The sequence below is a fragment of the Struthio camelus genome, chromosome 12, assembly GCF_040807025.1.
Source record: "Struthio camelus isolate bStrCam1 chromosome 12, bStrCam1.hap1, whole genome shotgun sequence".
Taxonomy (NCBI): domain Eukaryota; kingdom Metazoa; phylum Chordata; class Aves; order Struthioniformes; family Struthionidae; genus Struthio; species Struthio camelus.
In genome coordinates, this window is record NC_090953.1 from 21,090,543 (window position 1) to 21,114,342 (window position 23,800).

Here is a 23,800-nt window from a genome sequence, read left to right on the forward strand (position 1 = left end):
ATATGAAACATGTCTGAAAGAGGAGCGGTCAGCTTCAGGCCAAGTATAGGTTAGGAAAATACAGTAAATTCAGCCTTGGGGCTCTTTGCATCAGTTAGAAATTTTGTGATCTTATGATCCAAATAGTGCTATGAGTTCTACCAATTCAGTTTCATTTAAAAAGTAAGGATAAATTAATTTTTTATGCCAGCCAGTAGTTCAGACCAAATTCTGTCCTGCAGACTAGAGCTTCCAGGTTCACCTTTGAAGTCATTTTTGTGGGCAGTTTGTGCATCATCTTTTCTGGCTCAAGATGGGTCAGGAGAAGGCTAAGGACGCAGCAGCCTCACAAGGCCTGGTTCAGGTGTCTCACAGGCGACGTGGCTGCAGTGATGCGACTGGTACAGTTACAGCCCCCCTCTTCCACGGCCTCCCCTCTCCCTGCCGGGGAGGTTGTTGTCCCCACGCCGGCGACAGCAGAGCGGGCGCTTCGCTGTGCCGCAGCTGGCACGTTTGGCAAGCCATTGAACGCCGTCTGTGAGCGGGGCCTGGGGAGCTTGGTGACGCACTCCCTCGCCCTGCCTGCAGCCCGAGGGCTCGGCGCCTTTTGTTGTGACCTGCCCTCCCAGCGGTAATTTCTGTCAGAAGAATTCCCCCTGTGGCCTGAATTCTCTGACTGCCTGGGAGAGTCCCAGGATTTGGGACATCTCCTGGGAAGCGTGGCTGAGGCCTCAGCGCAGTGAGGGAGGATGCTTCGAGGCAGCTCAGGGTGAGGAAAAGAACAGAATGAAGCAAAAAATGAGCAGAGTATTTGATACGAGAGTTCAGAAGATGTGGGAGGGACACTGGTGTTAAGCAGTGCTACCTTTTACTGTCCAGGTCTATAGATACACTACGGCAGGGAGCAAACGGGAGCACAGGTGCATACTTCAGTTAAATGCCAGAGTTGTTTGTACAACCAATTCATACCGTGTTCAGCAGCACGTAGGTGACCAGTGGTGTTGCTGAACCTGCGTTTGCAGTTTAAACCCTACAAATGGTTTGCATCTCAGCACGGCTAATTAAGTTCAGTTGCTGAACAGGAATGAATTATTTGAAATATATGTGCCAGAAATTGATGTAGCTTGGTACACTGAAATGTCGTTTGCTGCAGTGTACCATATTCCATGAATACATATGGTCTTTGTTTTGCCAGTATTAAGGTTTGTACATACGTGGAAACACCTGTACAAACCGGTACACTCAGTGAAGCTCATCGAGAATCATGGCTGACAGGGAGGCTATTTTTTTTCTCACAGGTTGGAAAATAAAGTCGATTAGTGATGTACAGGCCTGTGTACTTTTAAAACTGGCTTAGGGCCTGTCTGACATATATCAATGGAATTTATGCAAAACATAATTTGAAACTGTATTTTTGTTGTCCAGTTTACATGAGGGATAACTGAGATTGGATTTAGTTGCTGCAGCCCAAATGGCTAGGTGACCAAGCGTTGCCAAAGCTGTTTAGCTTTGTTACCAGCAGAAATTCCCACCTCTCACTGGGCCATAGGCACCTGCTGGAACCATTTCACCATACTTCATGTAAGAGCCCAGTGTCAGTTTGGAAATTGCCATTATGTATTATCCAAACAGTTCTGATTAGTAATTGAGGGGGATAGGGGGAGAGGGCTTGGTGGTAGCTCATCCTTCTACTTCAAGAACTTCTCAGCTGCAGCTTTATTTTTTTCTCTACTGAATCTAATCCACGTTTTGGATGTCAGTTCAGTTACATTGAAAACTTTTAGTCATTAGTAAGTTGCATGCTGAAATCTGAAGGAGAAAACGCATGTAATCCCAATTTATTTATTTATTCTAAATCACAAATCAGACAGTGTTGCTACTGAGAGAGCACATAAATATGAATGGCAAATAGATCTAAGTGTAAAATTCAGATTGAAATTTCCCCAGTAATCAGTGCGTGGTAGCACTCAGACTCGGAATTATTTTAGGTATGTCCCTGCCTTGAATCACTTCCTGCCTGTCTACTCAAGTGCAGGCATTTCCGTGCCTCATTTCCGTGCCTCCCTTCAGATGTCGAGTGCCAGAGGGATTCTGTATAGGTGCAGTACTGGACTGGCTAACCCTCTTCTTCCTCAAGTTAGTAGTACATTTCACATTGTCTTCAGTGGAAACAGAGTTAGGCTCAGGCTTCTTGCTTTAGAAAAATGCATAATGAAATTCAGAATATCTAGTTTATGAGATTTGAAATGATAATTTTAATTACCTTCTAATAATTGAATTACTGAATTTGGAGAACTAAATCAGCAAAACAATCTACTACGTAATTGCATTTATAATATACGCTGTAAAATCAATCAAGGTTTAATGATTAAATAGAAATTAGTCTGCTTAAAAGTAGCAGCAACTGCCTTACCCCAACATCATTCATGTGCACACTACAAATAAGATCAGGATAATACGACATAATGGAAGACTGACAAGATGCCTCTGTAATTCCAAGTGCCAGGACCAGCAGACAAATAGTCATTCTGATGACTGAGCTCCATAACAGATTTGTGAGGCTGTATAATAACTGGAAAGAGTGTCATTCCTCAAGTAGTACATCTGTCTTCTCAGCACTGGGTCTTTGTGCTGAAACCCGTTAACGGTCCGTGTGGCTCTCACTGCATTTACACTTGGCTTTTCCTCTAATATTTCTGACCGTTACAAACCCGCTGGTGGATGTGCTACCATAATTTGCTGTGATTTAAAAAACTGTATCAGCTGACAAATCTGGTTCAAACCTTAATCTGACAGTAACTCAGATACACATTGGCCTTTATATTGTCTATATTCATGATGTTGTTCCTGGGTAATCCTAAAACCAGTCCCTGTATTTAGCAGGGAGCAGTGCTTGTAGCTTGATGAATGTCTTCGGATTTGAATACTTGTGGGAAAATTTGTGCTAAACAAACCATAAATTTGGAGTTTAGTATTAACTGTAAAATCAATTAAAAGACTCAGACCAGGCAGGTGGCCAACATGAAAAAAATGTGGTGAGGAATTCAGCTCTCAGGAGTACTCACTGATCATATCTCCCTGAAAACCAGAGAACAAAAGCTACGAAAGCATTTTGGCTGTTATGTTTTTCCAACACTCTTGAGGTTTATCATTAGCCAGGAACATGAGACGTGTTTTGCCAATGCAAAATTCAGTCAGTGCTATGAGTGAAAAGGGGCTTTTCTGACACAGAAGTATCTCATATTTCAGAGGCATCTTCTTCCTCCTTGTCCCTGCCTGGCTTGTAGATGACTCCTGCATTGTCTTCTCCCTTTTTGCAGCTAAAACAAAACAGTTGTGTTAAGATACTTGAAACTGCAATGAAGGAAAAGCACCCCTGGTTATTTAAAATGTCTGTTACGCATGCATGATGTTATTTGTCTCTATACTGGTAAAACTATCACAGTAGATTCCTGTTACAAATATTTTAGGAGAACAGATTGTGTGGCAAAGTTAATGCTGATTGCAAAGGGACATGAGCATGCTGTAGGAAAGGTAGTTGTCTTAGTCTTTTTTCTAGAATGTGACTTTGATGGAAACAGTCCAGCTAAGTTTACCTCTGTCAGTACATATTTCTTTCCCTTAAATGATGTGACCTTCGGAAGGGGTTTTCTCTAGAAATTCATTCCCTTCTTGTTTGACTTATTGTTCCAGGAAAAAATGAAAGAATTCAAAGAGCAATTAAAAGCAGCAACTCTAGCAAAAAGACCAGGAAAAAGAACAAATTGCAATTGAGAGCTGGAAAAATCAGGTAATTCTGCTATCTAGCCAGCCTGCTTGTCCCATTTAGTCTGGGAAGGGACTCTCATTTCCTAACTTTTGCTTGTGGGAGCAGTTGGTAGCTAAAATGTAAAATGTTTTTGTCTTCTCTGGGTAGTCACATACTCTTCCCTATTTCTTGTCATTGTATGCTTTAAGGTTTTACATGAACACTGTTAAAGTAATTATTTTTAAGTTCAAAGCAACCAGGGGGCTACTGTTCTTAAAAGGCAGAAGGGTGGCCATTGTGGCACAAAAGTCACAGCAAACAGAGACTTTTTAGCCATATAAATATATTTTGCTGGCAATAAAATAGAATTAGTTTGGAGCGTATGATACAGGAGAAGTAACTTCTACCATGGCAAAAACAAATCAAAGCTTGTAGGGAGAGATCATATATCCCCTAAAAGATCAACCGTTTCCAGTGGGAAAAATGCTCGGGGTTTCAGACACAGAAGCACTTCTTTGTGTCAGATCAAGGATTTGGTTTGACTTCTCTTTCTGTGATGTGACAATGAGATGTCTTACCTTTTCCTCTTGAGTAGCCAAAAGGCTGCTGCAAGAATGATGAGAACTCCGACAATGCAGGCTATCACAACAGAAACAACAACACCTAGGAGAAGATGGAAAACATACAAAACAGTTAATTTCATTTACTTGAGAGGAGAAGGTTGGTGTCTAGTCATTCATAACATTTTAGTTCTGCTTCTGCCATGTACAAAGGCCCTTCAGTGGATAACTTTGCACAGATATATACCAGAAGATCCTAATCCCACAATTGGATCCACAGTTTACAATTTTGTGAACTTAGAGCTCCACTGAAGTCACCTCGCCGACATTCAGGCAAACTCACGGCAGATCAGAAACTCCTTGTATGCTATAATATGTAAGAGAGCATAAGCAAAATTCAGCAACCAAGTCCAGGCAACTGAAGATGTCAAGTTTGATACCCGTTGTTTTTTTCATGGCAGAATATCACTGATGGGTGTCAGCTGAAGAGTGGTGTGCTTTATCTTTGGGAACAGTGCTTGAAGGAGTCAAGGAAGGTAAGACTGAATTCAAGATATTAATATAAACAGTTGAGTGATCTCATCTTTGCTTTGAGGTGGTAAGCATTATCATTGTAATACCATCTTTAATGATGATCTTTACATACGTTCTTGGCAGTAAAAGTATTTTTACTTATTTTGGCCTTCCCAAGGAGCCTGAAGGTGAGCACTTTTTTTCTTAGCTGCATTTTTGTAATTCATTTGCACGCAGTTTATTAAATTTTATCAAATAACTGTTTCTAAGCATCATCAGAACTTTTTCAGAGCGAAGCACAGTAAACTGCTCACAGGTTTCCTGTATCCCATTTAAATATTTTCTCTTATTAAATAGGCTGGGGAGAAAGCAGAAATGTAAAGCCTGGAGCTTATTTTTATCCCACTGGTTGCTTTATTAAGTACAAGTAAATGGAAATTTGTCATTCATGGATTTTAAGGAAAATTGTGTTATAGATAGAAAAGGGGAGTTTCAGTAAAGTAAAGGAGTTTCCAATGGACATCAAAACATAACACAAGTAGAAAGAGTTTGTGATTTAAAGAGGAAGGGTGTGGCAAAGTTAAAGTTTAGGGCTTTAATTTATGCTTGCTGAGAACAAGCATCAGCATAGTTCTGTTCAGCATAGTAGTGTAATCAAAACTAGGCACCACTTTCCATTTAACTTGTGGGCACTGGAAGGCATGAACATTGTAATGAATTTCAGCTGCCTGTGAAGCTGCTTTTATTGGAGTGTTTGGCAGGCAAAATACAGCAGAAATGTGTTTTCGAGTTTTGCTGAGTAATCCTTTAAGGTTTGAGACATTCTAAAACGTAGCACTTGTTTACTACGTCTATGAATTTAGATTTTAATTATCAGCATCAAAACGTGGATGGTCAAAGGCTGCAGTCCTTTACATTCAACGTACAAAGCACAGCTCAACGGCCCCATCTGGTGGCTTCTTGCTCAGCTGGAGATGGCAGCCCTTGGTCGTGACACTGAAAGTCAGGAAAGTTGCTCTGACGGCCTGCTTTGGTGGGGGCCTGGAGCCTGCACAGCAGGATTTGTTTCACAAATTTCTGTGGTTGCCTGGCCCAAGGCGTGATTCTGTGTATGGCCTCTCCTTCCTTGCTCAATAACCGCATGCTGCTCCTACCTGTGTGCGGCTGGCTGCATCGGGCGGCGTGCTTGCAGCTGACAACCAGGTGCACTTTAATTGTGCTCTGGCAGGAGCCTTTCTTCTTTGAGGTGAGGGGCTGCACCTGCGAGGGAGCTTTTGTGACGGTGGCAGGTGGAACGCGCTTGAATGCCGCTTGGGAGATTACAGGCGTGATGAATACCTTTTTTTAAATGGGTAGAACATTTTGCTATGGTTCACTGATAGAGTCAATGAGCTTTTGTAATGAAATGTACTTAGCCTGAATGGGGTCTCTATTAAAGCAGCACTGAGCAATGCCTTCCGTAGCCATAGAGACCAGTTCTTGGGTGAGAACAGCAGGACGGGCAGTAACCCACACAATTCAGCTCCAGTAAGTCATGCCAGCTTTAAAGATACATTGGAAATGCTTTTGTAGCTGGTGTCACCTCTGTATGGGAGCCAAATGATGTGGCTTATTAGAGGGAGAGCCAAATGTTATTCTTGGCTTTGGCACTGCTTCAAAGAAACAATTTTGAGAAAGTCCCATCTGGGTCAAATTTTTCCCCCACAGATAGAAATAATAATGCTTACACTATTTCTGTGAAGTGTTTAGGGATCCCTGGATGAAAAGCATACTGTCTGATTTTCAGTTACTGGGGTCATGGATTGTAACTCAATACCATTTAACTGTTGAGTGCGATTTACAGAGAGAAGGTAGACAGGTGCTAAAAGGTCACATTAAGGCACAGATGGAAAACTGCGTTTCTCATTTCTACGTGACCATGATTCAGATCAGAAAAATCATTGCTGCATAGATGCTGTTAACAAACCAACAACATACACATGGTCAGTCCACTGGATATTGGATCTTGATGATTTGAGAGGGAAGAAACAGTGAAAGATCACTAGGATTCCATGGGGAACTGGTATTAAGCACAGAGAAGCAGCTCACTCCAGAACTGCTTCTGATACTTCAGTAATTGTTTCTGCATTGGCATTGCTATAGTAAATTATTTGTGTATGGATTTAAGGCAGGGGGAGCCCTGCTGTCTCAGAAACCTGGCAGTTATGAGTCTCATGATGCTTAAAATCATTGTACATGGTTCGACTAAAGCAGAGATTTGAAGGGAATCACTAAAATAGCCATTCTGGGGCCAACCAGTTCTCCAGTGTAGCCAGTGTTCAAGAATGGAAGTTTGAGAAGAAAGTCACAGCCCTCTTCCTGGTCATACAAAAACGTGCTCTGGGGGAAGGATGTTTCTAGCCGACTGATTCACAAAAGTATGAAGCAGTAGGAAGTATAGTGATGTGCCTTTCAGTCTTCCTGGAAGCACCTCATTTGAAGTAACTTTGGAGGAAGAATAGCTTAAACTAGCAAGAATTTGTGCTGCACCTCCAAGAAAACATCAAGTACACCTGCCTAGGAACTGGGAAAATGAGCTAAGTTTGTCCAGGCCAGCTACGCGGGGCCTCTATTGAGATGTCCTAGCATTCTCAGCACTCTCTCAGCTTCCTGTGCGGTCATTATCTAGATTCTCCTGAAAACTACCAAAGAAACAAATACAAGCATTAAAAAACAGACATCAGTAGGGCAGGATTCCTGATATTAACATAACGGAGATCTTGAGATTGCTGCCTTATGGCTTCTTTTTCTGTTTCACCATTTGTTCATCTTTTACTTTAGTCAGAATATTGTTGCACAACTAATACCAGTTTGTATATTACTCACATGGCTATTAAGAATGGTTGATGATGATTTGGTAAACTTACTGGTAATTTTCTCACCTATTTTGGTTAGAATCTATCTTTTATTACGAATGTAGTTCTCATTTAAAAATGATATCAAATTGAGGCATTGTTTTATAACCATGATACCCCGCAAGTAGTGGCATGGGGACTTGGTAAGAGGCACGAAAATAGGTTAGAATGTTATGACTATGGCTTTTTCATAGTATACAATGAGAAATCAAAGTGCAGGACTGGCAAAATCCTAAATGTGACTTGTGTATGCCTTGTATGTGAATTCTACATATTATATAATATACAAATGATTGCTTACTGCAGAGAACAACATGTGAACAGAGATTACTCATGCATAGCAGAAAGGTAACGATGATCCTTCAGAAAGGGCAAGATCTCATTTTTCATTAACATATGCACTGGTGCAGACTAACACAAAAGTTTGGTACCCAAAGGTACTCTCTGTCTTTTGTTCTAGAAAAGAGGTAAATTTAAGACTATGTTCTAGTCAGACCTTGAAACTTGGTTCCAAACAATGAACAAAGAAAAATTAGAGAAGAGAGAACGGAGCAGAATAACTTTTCTCTCAGCAGTAATTCAAGATCAGGAATGGCAGTTTTAAACAGAAGAAGGGTGAAACTAGGGTGAACTACCTTAGACTTAGATATTGTCTACTGCTAGTAATGGGAACATAGTCAACAAGAGGATAAGATGCGTTTGGCAGCAAATAAATAAAAAGGCAAAATGGAAACAATGACAATGAAAGCAGAAACATATTCCAGATAAGCACAAAAAGCCTTTCTATGCTTCCCGTAACTGCAGGAAGTAATTAGCAGAAGATTAGCATAAAAAAGAAGTGATTTAATGGAGATGCTTTAGTGTAGGTTTCTGAACGCACAGCAGCATCTAATTTCACCTGAAAAAATATTATCCTGAAATATCAGAGTTAAAACAGAGATTAAAGAAACACCTGATACTTACATATAAACTAATAGCCGTCTGTGCACATGTTGCTGAAGCGCAAATGTAGTGTGTGAATTCCTTGTAGTATGTTTTAGCACAGCCCACAAAAACAGTGCAAAACAGATTTTAGTTTGCAGTTTGTTGCCAGGACAGCGTTTAGACATAATGATGCCATAACAGTCACAGTGTAGGCCTCTCATGTGTGCTTGAAAGACCCGGCTGCCTTTGATTTTGGAAAGCTTAAAACAAAAGCGATGGATAGTAAAGGCCAAACATTCACTTCTTGTCTCATGATTTGAGGTTGATTGTCCCTCATATCATTTTGGCTATCCAGGCAGCTATTTGCATATATAATTGGGTAGTTGAGTCTCTGCTACTCAATGTGAACCATGTGAACGTTCTCAGATTTTAGACCAGACAGTCCAAGTCAAATGTTAGTGAGGCAAAACTGAAAATATAACATGGCAGATTTTCTTGTTTAGCTCTTACTATTAGCAATAATGCTGAGTGTGAGTTTTCCATGAAACATTGCACTTAAAAATTCACTAGCTGTGTCAGAAAACACCTGTTGTGCATCTCTACTGAGAATTAACACTTCCTCTGTGAAATCCTGGATCCACTGAAGTTGATAGCACAGTTGGCATCACTAAAACCAGGATTTTATTGTTTCTATTTAACAACCTCAAGAAAGTGGGTTAAAAAACTGTGTGTACGTTAAACGGATAAGTGAACATAGGAATCTAGTTTTTAGATTTTGTTTTTGATTTTTTGGGAGAATTTATTTTCCTAAAAAAAAGTTAAAAGTAAATGTAAGTATTGCAACTTGCTTCATAGCTTCCCTGCAACATTTTAGTGACTTTATACACACCATTAAATAAATATAACTTTTTTTCTTTTCATTCTGGGAAAAATTCTCAAAAGGAAAAAAAAACCTGTGGAAGTGAAAATTGCAGAACGGATCATGCATGTGGTACTGTAAGGTAAATGAAGACACAGTCTTCTCTGTTGATAGGAAACCTCAGTGCTGATTATAATTGGCAAAGCATCCTGACAAGTTGTGCTGTATTTGTAATGACAGAATCCCTGTAAGAATACCCTGGCTCCGCTTGCACAGTTGCCAGATGACCAAAGCTGTAGCTGATAGGAAGCTCCAGTGTGAAATGCTGAGAGCTGCTGTGAGACTAGAGATGAGCCTGGCTCAGCTGGGATCAGCTGAGAAGAGAAGATGCTGTCTCTTGTACATCAGAGTCCCCTGAGGGGAGGCAGTGGCAATTTTGGCCAAAAGAGAAGAATTCAAGCTGGTATCTTCCAAGTGAAAGATTCTGCCTATAACTGTTGAGTCTCTTTTAGTTTGCAGTGGAATTAGCTGAATAAATACATGGCAAAGAGATAAGAATGTACAGGGGAAAGTATAGAGAAATGTAAAGAGTACAGTCATAGCTATTGTGTATGCTTACAGTGCTCTGCACTGCAGTCTCAACAGGCTTCCTAGACCTGAGGACTTCTCCTCTGAGGTAGCTGGGCTGAAAGCCTTCCCGCCTTCCCCAATGAGGATGGAAGATGAAAGCAGCTTGGCTATTTGCGGTACAAGTGGCCTGAATTAATTCTCTAACTCATGGTGTATTTGAAATTTGAAGCTGTATGCGGCCATGAGAGAGGTAGATGTTGCTAACCTTCATCAGAAGAGATCCAGAACTTGGAAATTTAACACCAAAACGTTGTGGTGTTTGAAATACCAGTGTGGGCACTTCTGATTTTAAAAAGAGGGAGGGCGTGGAGTACTTCAAAGACTGAGGATGGCAAAAGTCTACCCTGCTATCATGTGTAGGCTTAAAGACATTTTCTCCTGTGTGGTATCATTTTGAATATAGCTTAGAGTTGGCTTAGGAACTCCCTTCTTTTTTTTTTTTTTTTGTTACCTAATGTGAGCAAAATATAGCTTTCTAATTATTGCTTATACCTCTATTTATAAATATTTTGACTTACTGCAAAAATACAATATATAATGGGGAATGGCACTTAGTGCCTTAATTATCTCAAAGTAGTCAAAGGCCCCAGCTGATTTTCTGTGAAGAGGCTTATGAAGTTTGCCTTAGAGAAAAATTGGCTATCAATGTTTTACAGGTTCTGTGGAATGATAAGGCATATGGCCTGATTTTTTTTGGCTGGTGGAGTCAGTGTAAATGTGTTGACTTCAGTGATAAACTTGCCTTAGTGTTTTTGGGAATGCTTAAATCTATCTTCTTAAATCCTATTATCTTTGCAATATAAAGCTAAGCGTCTACTACACAGTGAAATAAAAACATTACATGAACTATCTCGGGTATGCTCAGTCTGCTTAGACATTTTTTGGAGCCTTTACCTTGTGTCTCTTATTTTATCATTGTTCTTTTTGTTTGAATTCAACTGTTTCCGCTTGCTATAGACGAGACTCTCCAGGCTGGTCTGTGGACTCACTGAGTTGCTTATTGTGTGCATTTGTTTTTCCGTTTCTCTTTCTCCCCAAAGACTGGGAATTAAGGCTCTAGCTGTTTGGGTCATTCTGTCTTCAGAGAAGTAGGAAAAAAGATGACAGTTATTTTTCAGATTTCTACGATGTATGTTTACATTGTATTTACATCGTATAATGCAGTTTGCCTACCAGAAGTGTAGCTATGCTAAGGGCAGGCTTTCCCAATGCTGGTTGGCCTCACAGCGTGTTTCACAGATATGCTTTGTCGTTCTAAGAATAGGTGTCATGGGCTTCTCTTCTGTTCCTGAAAAGTAAAGTTTGTTGGCCAGGGGTACAGCTCGCTAAGGTTTAGGGCAGACCGTGGGGCTCTGTTCCACTCAGCATTTAACATAAAGGAAACTTTAGGGAAAGTCACGTTTCCAGGCCTCCCACTGCACACTGGAAGCTGCGTACTGGCAGGCAGGGTGCTTTGAGAACCTGAGCTAGAAGGTGCTCAGTAAAAGGTACAAAGTCACATAGTCGTGACTCATCAAGTGTAACATTTACAGCGCCTTATCATATGTTAACAAGTAGGCTGATTTGCTTAAATCAGCGGCCTTCTGCAGAGCGCCCAGAAACGGGACCTACATGACCCTGAGGTAGTTTAGCTCTGTGAACTGCACTGAAGCCACAGAGAGCTCCGTGAGTTGCACAGATCAGTATCAGCCCGGCCTTCTTGACGGCACCTGGTCCTTAAGCTTTTCCTGAGAATCAGCTGTGTTGCACTCTGCAGATAGAGTGGTTGATTAAATAAAGTCAGGAGGTGCAGCAGTTTAAGACATGCTGCCTTAGTTGCTGGAGCCCTGGAGACAGTGAAATGCAGAGATTTAAATGTAGAACTGGAGAATGTCATTAAACTGTGAAGTCATGGCGTGTGGTTCAAGCCATATATTCAGTCTGCTCAAGAAAAAAATATAGAGAAATGAAGATCTAAATTATCATTAGAACTCAATGAGAGAAATGTGCTTCAGTAGCAAGGACAGCAGCAACATACCTACTTAAATAATTACTGTCTAGGTTATGTGCAGTAATTCCAAAGAAAGCACTTAAGAGAAGCTTTGAGGTAGAATTATGTTTCTGCTATGGGAAACTTTAGAAAGATTTAGAAATGTTTCCATGTGAATTGAAATGGTCCCTAGCCACAAAATGACTTCTGGAACTGTCTCTGGGTTTTATCCCAAAGGTGGGGATTTGCTTCAGCTAAGGGCCAAATGCTGCTGATGTTCCGCACGGCTCAACTTGGGAGTTTTGATGCAGATAATTCGAGAAAAGAGATTTGCCAACTTTTGGGAACAAATCTAAATCGTGTCTGATTTTAGAGAGATGTTTTGTCTGGGGTTTGTTTTGGCCAATCTCTTAATTTTCACTTTTCTGCTTTATAGCTTTATATTTACAGAAGGGCTTGTCCGCAGAGAGAAATGGGCAAGAACATACTACTTGCAGTATGCCTGTGGGGAGAACTGTTCCCACAGTGGCTATTGTGTGACATTTCCCAATATAGACACCTCCTGGTTTTCTCTGTTCTTTCAGTTAAGCACTAGAGAAACTACCAGACAATGCTGAAATGGTACGCTACAGTGTTTTATTAAGTGGAAAGTTTACTGTTTGGCCAATCTTTTTTTGCAAAGTCTCTTCATCTTTAAAAAAACCTTCTATGATCAGTCTCAAAACACATAGTGATTTGTCTAGATTAATCTGTCTCCAGTGTATGTGCCACCTTCACAACTTCTGCTTAAGAGCTTTTCTTTGCAAGACAACATAGCAATTGGAGAATATATCCTGCACAAACTAGATACTCAAATGCCTACTGAGGCACAATAAAGCTCCCCACCACAGATACAGGCTTTTATTAAAAAAAAAAAAAAGGTATGTATTTTTAAATATTGTGATTGTATTACACCGCATAATTAAGCTTTTAAATCAGGTCTTCCTCATAAAATGGATAATTTTTTCACCCAAAACAGTGGATCATACAATCCAGTGTTATGAGTTATTTTTAGTTGTCAGCTTCAAGCTCCTCAAGGACCTTTTCTGATTCTCTGTAATGTCCTGCAAAACAGTCTCCCTGAAATGCAAAATTGTGATTCCTTTTAAATGTGTGTTCTGCATAAGAAGAATCCTGCCCAAACTAAGCCTGGCATCTCAGTGACTGAAATCTTTCCTGACTCAAGATGCTATTTTAGCTCTTATCAAGTGAAACCCCAGTAGTTTAAAAGCCAGTGACTTTCTCTGGCAGGAGATCTCTCCCCATTTACTGAAAAGAGAGCTTGAAGCAGCTAAGGCTAAGCTAAGTTAGGCACCTTCCTGTATAATCTGCAGCTTTATGGGATGAATGCAGGCATTGGAGCCTGCATCAGAGCTTCAGCAAGTCAATGGAAAGACTCCTGTTGATCCCAGTGTCCTCGGGGGATCTTGTGTCTTGCCAGATCTTATGCTTTTGCCATTGGTAGCCTACGTTGCAAAATCCTGCTCTTTCTTTAGATCTTCAAGATCAGTGTTACTGATGTCATGCAGCCTCTCCTGGGACCAGTCCTACCTCTGTCGGCAGGACTCTTGTCACTCGCTTACTGTGAACAAAATATTGGAGCAGAGGTGTTTTGCTGAAATGTAGGTGGCACACGCAACCATTATAAACAGCTAGAGAGTCTCATTCAAGCATCGCAATCTGAAATTACAGAGAACCAGCAAACATAACTGGCTAGCTCAAAACAAGGCTAGCTCAAACTGTTATACTTACTGAAAGACTTCAGCTGTAGAGAATAGGTTAGTGTTTGGAGTGACAGGAAGTTGTTCTTCTACTGGGCATGACAAAGGCAAGCTTGGTCTTCCTCCTCCTATCTCCTTCCCTTTTGATCAAAACGCTAAGGATGCTTGGAACTGGCTTACCTGATAGCCTCTGTGGAACAAAACTTTTTGCATACTCTCCATATACCTCACGCTCATGGAGTTGCCCATGCAGCAATGCAGTAAGAGAAGAAAAGGCAGCAAAGTGAACTGCAGGAAAGAGGCTGCTACGTTTTTGCAGCAATGCAGTGCAATGGGACTGCCACTTCAGTATTTTAAGTCCGCACAAATCATGGTGCGCTATTTCTTTACACAGAAACACTCATGCAACTTACCTTCATGGAAGGAGATAAAAACCAGTCTTTCATCAAACTTCTGAACGTGGCGGAAGTTATCAACCATTTCCAGGGGTTCTGGGTCATCGCTCTCTGTGCAATACATGGCTGTTTCCAGTGCCAGTAGCTGCAAAGAGAAGCACCCGTTCAGCTCCCAGAACACAGGAAAAGCAGTGTGGGTGTGCAATCCTAGGAATCAAACTCATGGAGGGTGGATGTTTGAAATCACAGTCAAAAGGAAGAGCATAAATTAAATGGTACTTAAAAATTTTGCATGGCCTGTGAGCCCAAATACAGAATAATATGTAGACTGTGACATCTCCAAATGCATACCTGTATTTTGTTTACATTCTGATCAAATTAACCTTCTGTAATAATTGGCTTCTAGGAAAATCAGATGGGGAGAGAAAACACGGTGGGCCTGTGCAGCATGTTCTCCCTAACAGAGTCTAAATCCCAAGCAGAACTAAAAGCTGCTTCATGAAAGGACTCCCTGTTTTGGTAAAGACATGATCTGGCAGAGTGGACAAAGTTAAAAAGGGACTTCCATAACAGGGAGTACATATTAATTTGGTCAGAGATTTTGGTAATATTTTTCCCCTTATGTTTATAATTAGGTCAATCGGAAGATAGTATTTGGGAGTTTATAGCCTATATTATTCATCAGTGGCCACCTGAGAATGAAAAAAATTAATCGAGCACAAAAATAAGTGTTGGGGAAAAGCCGGGGGATTTGGACTTGACAATAACCTATCACAAGCTTTTAGAAACTAACATCTACCCAACCTATCATCCCTGAGTTGGTCAGGATTGAAGTAGCACTTAGAGGCTTGATGAATAGGGTTCAGCCATGAAACTTGAGCCAAAGCCATCTGATAGTGACTCATGGAAAGACTCAAAGCAGCAAGCAAGTACAGAGTGAAAACAGAAAAGAATCTCACTTTACTGTGATTTTCAATCTGATACAGTACTAATAGGTATCAGAACATAGGCAAAATCTAGGATAGTAAAATATGCATTTACTGTTCCTTAGTAAACACCAATAAGGAAAACACATGGTATATTTAAACTTGCCTGTTCTTGTGAAATTTTAACAGGGTGTCGGAAAACTGTCCAGAGAACGCTAGGGTAGCAAGGAGGAGTTGTCAGGGATCCTTCGTAGCGATAATACTCATCCAGTCTGTCAGGAAGCAGTTCTCGAATATTGAAACCAGGAACTTGGGCCATCTGATCTAAAATAGAGGATTTATGTTAAATGCTGTATCATTGTTTTGCAGATTGTGTAGTTTCGTCCCAGTGAAGTGAAATTGTTTTTTAATAAGTATGATGTATTCAGTCATATCACTGAGAAAAGAAAATACATTTTAACAGAGGTTATCCCAGTAAAAGAAGGAAATACAGCTTTTTAGGTTTCCTGTACAAATCTTATCCTAGATACCAGATCAGAGTCCTGTAACATAAACTGTGGCCATGTCAGCCAAACGACACCATATGCAAGAAATAAGGGCCAGTCAGAAACTCGTGGTGCTATGCGTTTGTCTCATGCTAGCAATATGCTCTTCACAGAAATGCACTGAATTTTAAGCAGTCTGGAGTTTATGACAGAGGTTTGCCTGGGACTTCTGGACTGTTTCTTCAACCCCCTCGGGGTGATACTGGATACTCTTAGCCACTCTCAATCCGTAGCCGGTTTATAGCCACTCACCCTTGTATTTCACATTCCGGAAATGCCTGAAGATCTTTTCATAGGATGGGTTGAAAGGTCCTATCTGTAATAAGCAGACCATTAACAGCTGTGCAAATCACCGCAGTCTGAATACAAATCTTTGCTTCCACACACAACAGATAACAGCATTTGATGAACAACTCTACCGTAAGGGAAATGTTTCCACTGTCCAGATACGAATGTACTAGCAGGGCCTAATTCCTCTTTTTACCCAAAACATTAATACTATTCCCAGAATCCCAACAGTATGCTTAATGCTCTGTGGATATTAGAGCTGCTTTAACATGTTACTCTAGCGCACTGTCATAATGATGCCTGAACGATTACAGCGTAGACCTCTCGTGTGCACTTGAAAGACCTGTCTGCCTTTGCCTGTTCAGGACGCTGTGAGCATGAAGAAAAGCCTTTTCCTGTAAGAGCCGAGTTCTCTGCAGACAGGCTTCTCAGGTCATCCACTGGTTTCTGGTCAAAGCCACAGTTTTCCACCCACAAACATTTATTAGTCTGCTGCTCCTCACAGTTCCGGAAGATAAAGAATGATGCTATTGGGCACCACAGGGCCTCTGGCAAGGGCTACAACTCAACTCTCTAGCAAGACTGTGTTTTTCAACTTCTCCCAGCAGTTTTTGAGTTTAATGATCAATGCCTTTTTATATGAATTCTCTGGAGTTGGTGTTTAGCAACTCCTCTGACAACCGAGCATAGTAAACTGGTGTCCTTAAACCAACTTTAAAAGCCACCGACTGTCAGAAAGTTCTTCAAAGACCTAATCTCCAGACTTAGCAACATTCCCTTACTTGATTTTAAACACCAACAGTTGGAGGGGGGACAGAATCCTGATGTTCTTTCCCGGGATAATATGCGCTACTCTGAAACTTTTCACAGCTATGACTTCCAAGGGAATGAAAATTTGACACAAAATTGTTGTCAGAGCCTTAGAACTGCCAGGAGGTGGGCTTGGATGATACCCATTCACACTGGAGCTCTGTCGGCGAGCTGGGACACGTGTGTCCTGCACGGGACCTGGGCCAGTTCCCAGCCAACGCTGATAAAGCCCTTGGCACAGCTGTTTTTTCACACTTATTCCTTCTGGTATTGTTTTAGGAGCTGTTTGATACCAGACTGTTCTGTGCCCACCCGCTCTGTATTAGATGTGTGAGCTACGTGTATTAGCTGCGATTGTCAGACAGCACTCTTCCGGCCTGGGTGGCTAACTTCGGAGCAGGGCTGAGCAAATCTGTCCTCCGTTTAGAAAAAGGACAAAAGAATTATAGAAAAAGGCACTTTTTTCTGCCCCCCCCCTTCCACCCACCATGCTTTACCTGAGAGTTCATTCTTGGGAACAATGAGTGTCTGAAAACTGGTGTTAAGGTCCTAAAACTATTTTGTAGCAATCTCCAAAAAAATTGTTTTTCAATTTTTTTCCTCTCTCTGTCATTGTTGTTGTCGTTGTCGTTGTTGTTGTTGTCGTTGTTGTTGTTGTCGTTGTCGTTGTTGTTGTTGTGGAAACTGCCCGTATCCTGAAACATTTTCACTTTCCAATCAATGGAAATGTGAAAACTAGGTACTTTCAGGCCTTAGGTAAAAAGTGGAAAATATTCCAGTTTTACCAGTAGCTTTGTTGTAAAGCTTATTGAGGAGTTTTCAAGAAGAAAGAAAATTATGTATTTATAAGCTTGTCAGAATTGTTTCTTCAGATAAGCTGATGGATGTGGGGCTTTAGAAGGGAAAATTGGAAACCTGTCCGTCTGTCATTTTAAAAACAGGCACTGAGTTTGTGTTTGTAAATTTTACATCGCTACTGGAATATGTGATTCAAAGAAAGAACCTGGGAAGTGCATGACCTGCAGCTCTGGGACACATCCTAATTGCGTATGGTTGCCGGAGCGAGGGTTGCATCTCTGCTGTGTTAAACTGCTTCATGCTCCGACAGGCAGTTTTAAATACGTGACTTTGAAATTCACTGCCATCTATTATTTGATAAGTAAGCTACCAATCCTTAGTTTGTAAATGAATTTAAAAGTGGATTTAGCATGTCTGAAGTTAATTTGCTGAAAAATGCTGGAAAATATTCAGAATTATTCTTTTCCTTTGTTTGTGCCCATTTATATATGTGCTGATGGAATCTGGCCCCTTTTTGTGAAATAGAAAAGGAAGAAAACGTATTCAGCACCATCACTTTTAGTTAATCTAGGGAATTTTGTACTCTAAAAATCTCTGGTGCCTTAACTAATGATCAAAAGTGTATTCAAAAATAAAAAAGCCCTACATCCTACCTCAAGAAGAATAGCCAGAACTGCCAACCCATCCGCTTTGTCCATTGCTGCTGCTATATCCGGATATTTCTCAGAGTTGTAATGTACGATATGCAGCTGCAAAGAAGGAGATATGATATTATGGTAGCCCCTGGGGGCTGGTAACACTTCTGTTTCACTTACTGAGAAAGACCAGTGCAGTCGTCTCGCACGAAGACGATACCATCGTTTCTTTATGGTTTCCGGGCAGGAGTGGCAAGATGCCTTCTAAAGAAAAGCAGCATGTCCTGGAAGTGCCTCTGCTAGTGCCTTCCTAGCTGAGTTATCCCTCCTCTACGTGATGGGGTAAAAAGAGGATCACTTCAGTTTTAAGCCATGTCGATTGTATTACCAGTACTAGTAAATTTTTTTTTAAAAAGTAGCACCTTGATACTCTTGGGGCTCTGTGATATTCAGAATGCCAAAACTGGTGTTAAATATAACTGGAGAAGAAGCAGATTCCTGAAGGGCTCCTATGCAATGAAGTGACTCTGACTGAATGATTTCTCATTTAATCATTTGGCATAAACATCCAATAGGTGCTGCTTTTCCAAGTCTATTCCTAGATCCTTAATTTAGGGTTAGAAAAAGTGGAAATGAAAAAGACCTGTCAAATAGTTCTTTGCTGGGTAGTAGAAAGTGAGTAAAGGTAAAGGGAAAACATTTCCAAATGTCGTTTAAGCCCAGGCGAGCCAATGCTGTGCAGCCAAGCGCTATCCTTGTTTTGCAGAGAAGAACCAAGGGGGCAAACATCTAGCAATTTGCTTAAAATTGCTCAGTGACTCAGGGCCAGCCCTAAGTTTAAAACCTAGATTCTAACTCCCTGAAAGTACATGAAAACTCATGAAAGTACCTGGGAGCCCATCCTCTTCCCAATGCACAGTGCAGCAGGTTTTTAGTATATATCCAGATTATAATACCTGGATGAGGACCTTGCAGCCTTTTACGGTCATATACCAAAGGTAAGGGTCCCACTTTGAAACAGTGGGACTTGCCCAACCTTCTTTGCCCGGTTCGCTGATCGGAGCTCGTCCTACCTCTGCTGCAAAATGCTTCCCAGCGATGGTGTGCTCCGAGCCTTCTGACTTGTTTCTGTTGCCCCAGTGTAGGTGGAGCTGAGATGCAGCGTATTCGAAAGGGAGGTTTCTGATGTACATAGTAGGTGACAGATACATTTTCACTGTAAGCAGACCAAAACCAGACAAGAAGAGATTACACCGCAGCTTTTAAGCACTGGGCGCATAGAACTACTGTGTCTAAACTGTATTACATACGGAGAATGGACAGAGCAGAATAAGCTATTCGATTCTTAACTTGGAATCCATCTCCGTCTGCAGTAGGAGATAAACATTTTAGTTATCTTTAAGGCTTTCTGGGCAATTCAGGAGAGTTTAAAATATTCCATTTTTCTGTTCTCTTAAACTAAAGGAATTAAGTGTGAGAGCCGTTGCCACTGGAATTCTTTCTCTTCCCTCAAGAATGTAAAATTCTTCTCAGTCCTATTAAAGAGACAGTTATCGAAGTATTGAAGCAAAGCTTAGGCTCACGTGCCTTCCTTCTAGTCCCTTGTTATGGTAAAAAAATGGCTTAATAAGCCAATATTTGCTCTGGTATTTTTAAACGCTGATCAATTGAGTTCTTTTCCCTTTTAATCTTCTTTTAGGAGCCTTTGGAAAAAAAAATAAATGGCCATAAGAATTAGCATATCTTCTCTTGACATGGGGGGCGGGGGCTGTTGTATACGCTACCCTCCTTTCTGCTCACTAATGCTCTTCAGCAGGGAAGGCAGGCTAGCTTATTTTTTGTGTAGAAATTGTGCTAGAAAAGCAACTAACTTGTTCTCTTTTCACTGTTTGTTCTGGAGAAGTTTGGTACTTCATAAAGCAAGTATGTAAAGAATACTTTACGTGAAGAATAAAGCAATTTCTTAGCAATTTACCTTTACTGGTTTCCCATGTGAATATATTTTCTTTCTGGAATGTCCCAGGCATGTTTTGCAGGGGAAATGAGGCCCAAAGCCTTAATAAAGGAGCAGCTGCTGACATACATACATATTTTTCAGCTAATATTAAAGAGCTTTTATTGAGCTCTACTGTTTTCAGTGTGGCTGAAGCAGATAATTGTAGCTGGCTGTGAAGCACATTGACTGCACATAGGAATGACTGATCGCAGAGCTCTACATATCCTACTGATTTCCTCTCTAGCCGTAAGAGAAGCTAACAGCAGGTGGTGTAACGATCACTCCAGCAGAACCGATGCTCGTTATTCAGAGCAATCAAGCAATGGTATCTGAGTGAGTTTTCTGGTGAGAGGGGGGTCACACGTTCCCTGCCTCCCAGGAGGGCACTTACCTGAGAAGCAAATTCCAGTTTTAGGAAGCCAGATTTACTGAGGGTGGATCTATTTTTGTCTTGGCTTTTATTTGGAAGTGACTGAATTTCTGGTGTTGGGGAAAAAAAAATCTGAAAATCTTAGTGACCTAGGCTCTGGGAGGAATTTGTTTTTTCCTGTGTGACTGTATGACAGGGGACAGGCTCTCAGGGTTGTGCTGTTGTTCCCACCTGCTCTCTGGTACCTTTAAAGGCCACAGTGATGATGCTTCCTGCTCTGCCTAGGGATGACTTGCATTGGCCTAATATGTTTAACTATGACAGTACAATCTTTCACTAAGGACTAAGAGAGGCTCTTAGGAAAAGGAGATTCCCAAAGAAAGAGTATTCCAGACTTTCCGTTTCTTTCAGTATTACTAGTCTAAAGCAACCTGGTTTTGTGGAGAAATTGCTCAAGATGAGGAAAACCAGGAACCATGCCCTAAGAGATTAGTCCTTACCTGATGAATGGGCTCATGATGTTGTACAGAGCAGGTTTACCCCACTGAAAGAGTGAGAAAAAAAGAAAAGTTTGCCTGTTGAGCAGCTTTCAACAAGGCATGCTAGGGAAGGGCAGAGGCCATTTCATGACACAGGTTCTTCCGAGGCCTTTGCAATAGAGGAGGATACACAGAAGGAGAGCTTTCTACCTGTTCTTGTTTGTAGGTCTTCAAATGTTTCCAGAAGAAAAAAATGGTGGAACTAGCTTATTGGTATTGTATGTTGTGTTGATACGTTAGATATCATAGACCTTTATGAGATTGCCTCTTCTCTACTTTTCTCTCCTATACTGGACGCTTTTGGTTTGGTACTACAGTGGAGGCTATGTTTGTAAGCTATTTCCAATTATGTTTATGTCATATGACTCTATCTGTCTTATCCTCCACTATAGGAGGTTTCAGTACCACCTCAAAGGAAGAGAATGGTACTTCTAACTGTATTTTATTTTTGCACTAAATTCAACCGAGCTGCTTTGATTAGACTAGAATATCAAAGAGCCATTGCATCTATATTTTATCAGTTTAATCTCTTTCTAAACAAAACTGCAAAGCCTGTTTTTGTTTCCGAGCACTTGAACCAAAGTAACAAGAAAAGCTTTCAAAAGCTCAGGAATTAATTCTGTGACCTGCCTAGAGTTTATTTAAAAGCTATAGTTTTTCAGTTCTGCTTATGCCAAATCTATTTGTACTTAGTACATTGACAGATTTCCGTAGCCTGTTCTCTAGGGTGTACGTATGCTGATGCAAAGGCTTCGTCCATCTCAGCTTAATTTCAGCTGCTGATCAAAGTAGTTCATCCATGAAATACAGAATTATGATAATTACTTTCCTTCACAATCTTTTACTGTCATTAAGCTTCCTTACCTGAGTGACCATTATTGGTCAATGTAAACTGGTCCGTGGAGGGCACGTTATAGCCTATGAATTCTAAAGGCAAGAGATTAGAATCGTACTGGAGAATATCTTTGTGAAAATCTATCGGCGACTGCGATACTCCTCCACAAAATGGATATTTCTTTGGCCAGGCTTTCTCTCCATCAGGACCTGTGTAAATTAACAAATAGACAGGTTTGTCAAGCCTTGACGTCAGAACCTTCCCTGAGATATAGTAAAAAACAGACAGGGATGAACTACTAGAGTTAATCTAAAAACTCCTGTGTTTGAGCCTTTATCCAAAATTTGGGAAAGGAGTCTTTTTTGAATCTTGAAGGTGTTTTTCTACTCCTCTACATTTCTCAATTTCATCATTTCCAGTGTCTTGCTAAGTAGAAAAGGGCCAGATTACTGTGGTAAGATGCATTTGCTGGCAGAGGAAGTGTCAGCAAAAATCTCACATAGAGACACTTTAAACCAAATTTCTAGACAGATTCCTGAGTCATAGTTTTCCATTTTGCCTTCAATTTTCATCCCTCATGGTCAATCAAAGTCAAATTCTCATGTATTTGAATTTCATAAAGCAATGATAAAACTATAATATAAAAATATAAAAAATGCCACTGTATTAAAACTTTAATTCACATAAACTTAATGATAGCTAGATAGATTAATCATATTAGTCATTACATACATGGTCATGCATATAGCAGGAAAAGTCTTCAGAGAGCTTTAGGTACTACATACATAAAATGATTGTTCCCTAGAAGAAAACTAGGAACATTTTTTGGTTTTAAATACTTGAAAAAACTTTTGTTACTGAGTTTTAATAGGTCCAGTGCACGCAAGGCTATTTTCCCATCAGTGACAGTTAAAATAGATATTCCTTAGAATTACCTGAGAGTTGCTTATAGTTCTGCAAAGGCTTTCAGCAGTGGCCTAGTTATGTTTCTTTTGATCTGAAGAGTTTGTCTTTGTCCTCTGTGAACTGACGAGTAAATCCCTATCTTCAGCCAGAAGGGATGGTGCAACAGACAGCGTGCAGCAGGAACAATGGAAGCAGCTTTGAACTTGTTTATGTGTCTGACCTGGTCTAACCTCCCTAACTTCAGTAGTGCTAGTCTTATTTTGCACTGCCATAAGAGAGAGGCATTTTTAGGCCTTTATATTTTTGCTTATTCCCAAACCACGAGGTGAGGAAACGATGTGGAAGAGTTTATTGCCTTTTCCAACCCTTTCAGTGGTTGGAAATGGAGTTCTGGGATGCCAGTGCTATTCCCTTTGGGCTCCAAAAGATGCAGGTATTTGTAAAACCCAAATTATGCTTTACATTCTTTTATTTCATTATTCACCTACTGACCTTTGATTTTTTGACAGTCTCAGCTGCCTTTTAGGTTGTACTCTTTGAGAAGTGCAGGCCGGACAGCTCACCAGGTTAGGCCTAAGTGTTTACAGGCAACAGCAGAACAAAGACAGTCACGGTGCCGGCTGGGCCCCTGTGTTCGGATGTGTGACAGAATTTGGAATATTTGATGACAGGAATGACGTTTTCCTGTGCAAGTGCAGGCATATGCACACTAATGCAGGTATGCCTGCCTTCTGAAGAGAGCTGCTGAAACAAGTGACTTCATGTTGGCAAAGGGAACATCACGGAGAGGAAGCAAGCCTTCTCCTTATCATACAAACTGTTTGGCTCTATCTAGCAATATCTCACAACTCACAGTGAAAAGTTGACTTGCAAAAATGAAAAGTAGTATGGTAATTTGACCTGCAGTAGCTTGCTCAAACT

The 23,800-nt window shown here is 40.8% G+C and overlaps 1 protein-coding gene and 1 long non-coding RNA gene across 2 annotated transcripts in view; one reads left to right on the forward strand and one right to left on the reverse strand.

Annotated features, from left to right (window-relative positions):
• LOC138068922 (uncharacterized) overlaps positions 1-23,800 on the forward strand; it is a 60,730-nt gene that overhangs the window by 3,934 nt on the left and 32,996 nt on the right. The window contains exons 3-4 of the long non-coding RNA XR_011143787.1: positions 3,673-3,769; positions 4,749-4,823. This is a non-coding gene — a long non-coding RNA (uncharacterized lncRNA). The remainder of the gene's footprint in view (positions 1-3,672; positions 3,770-4,748; positions 4,824-23,800) is intronic.
• CA12 (carbonic anhydrase 12) overlaps positions 1,809-23,800 on the reverse strand; it is a 31,980-nt gene continuing 9,988 nt past the window's right edge. The window contains exons 3-10 of the mRNA XM_009681630.2: positions 22,003-22,182; positions 19,307-19,449; positions 18,252-18,347; positions 15,955-16,018; positions 15,324-15,481; positions 14,250-14,376; positions 4,306-4,390; positions 1,809-3,299 (exon numbers count right to left, since the gene is read on the reverse strand). Of these exons, the coding sequence (XP_009679925.2) occupies positions 3,218-3,299; positions 4,306-4,390; positions 14,250-14,376; positions 15,324-15,481; positions 15,955-16,018; positions 18,252-18,347; positions 19,307-19,449; positions 22,003-22,182 (935 nt within the window). The 3' untranslated portion in view covers positions 1,809-3,217. The remainder of the gene's footprint in view (positions 3,300-4,305; positions 4,391-14,249; positions 14,377-15,323; positions 15,482-15,954; positions 16,019-18,251; positions 18,348-19,306; positions 19,450-22,002; positions 22,183-23,800) is intronic.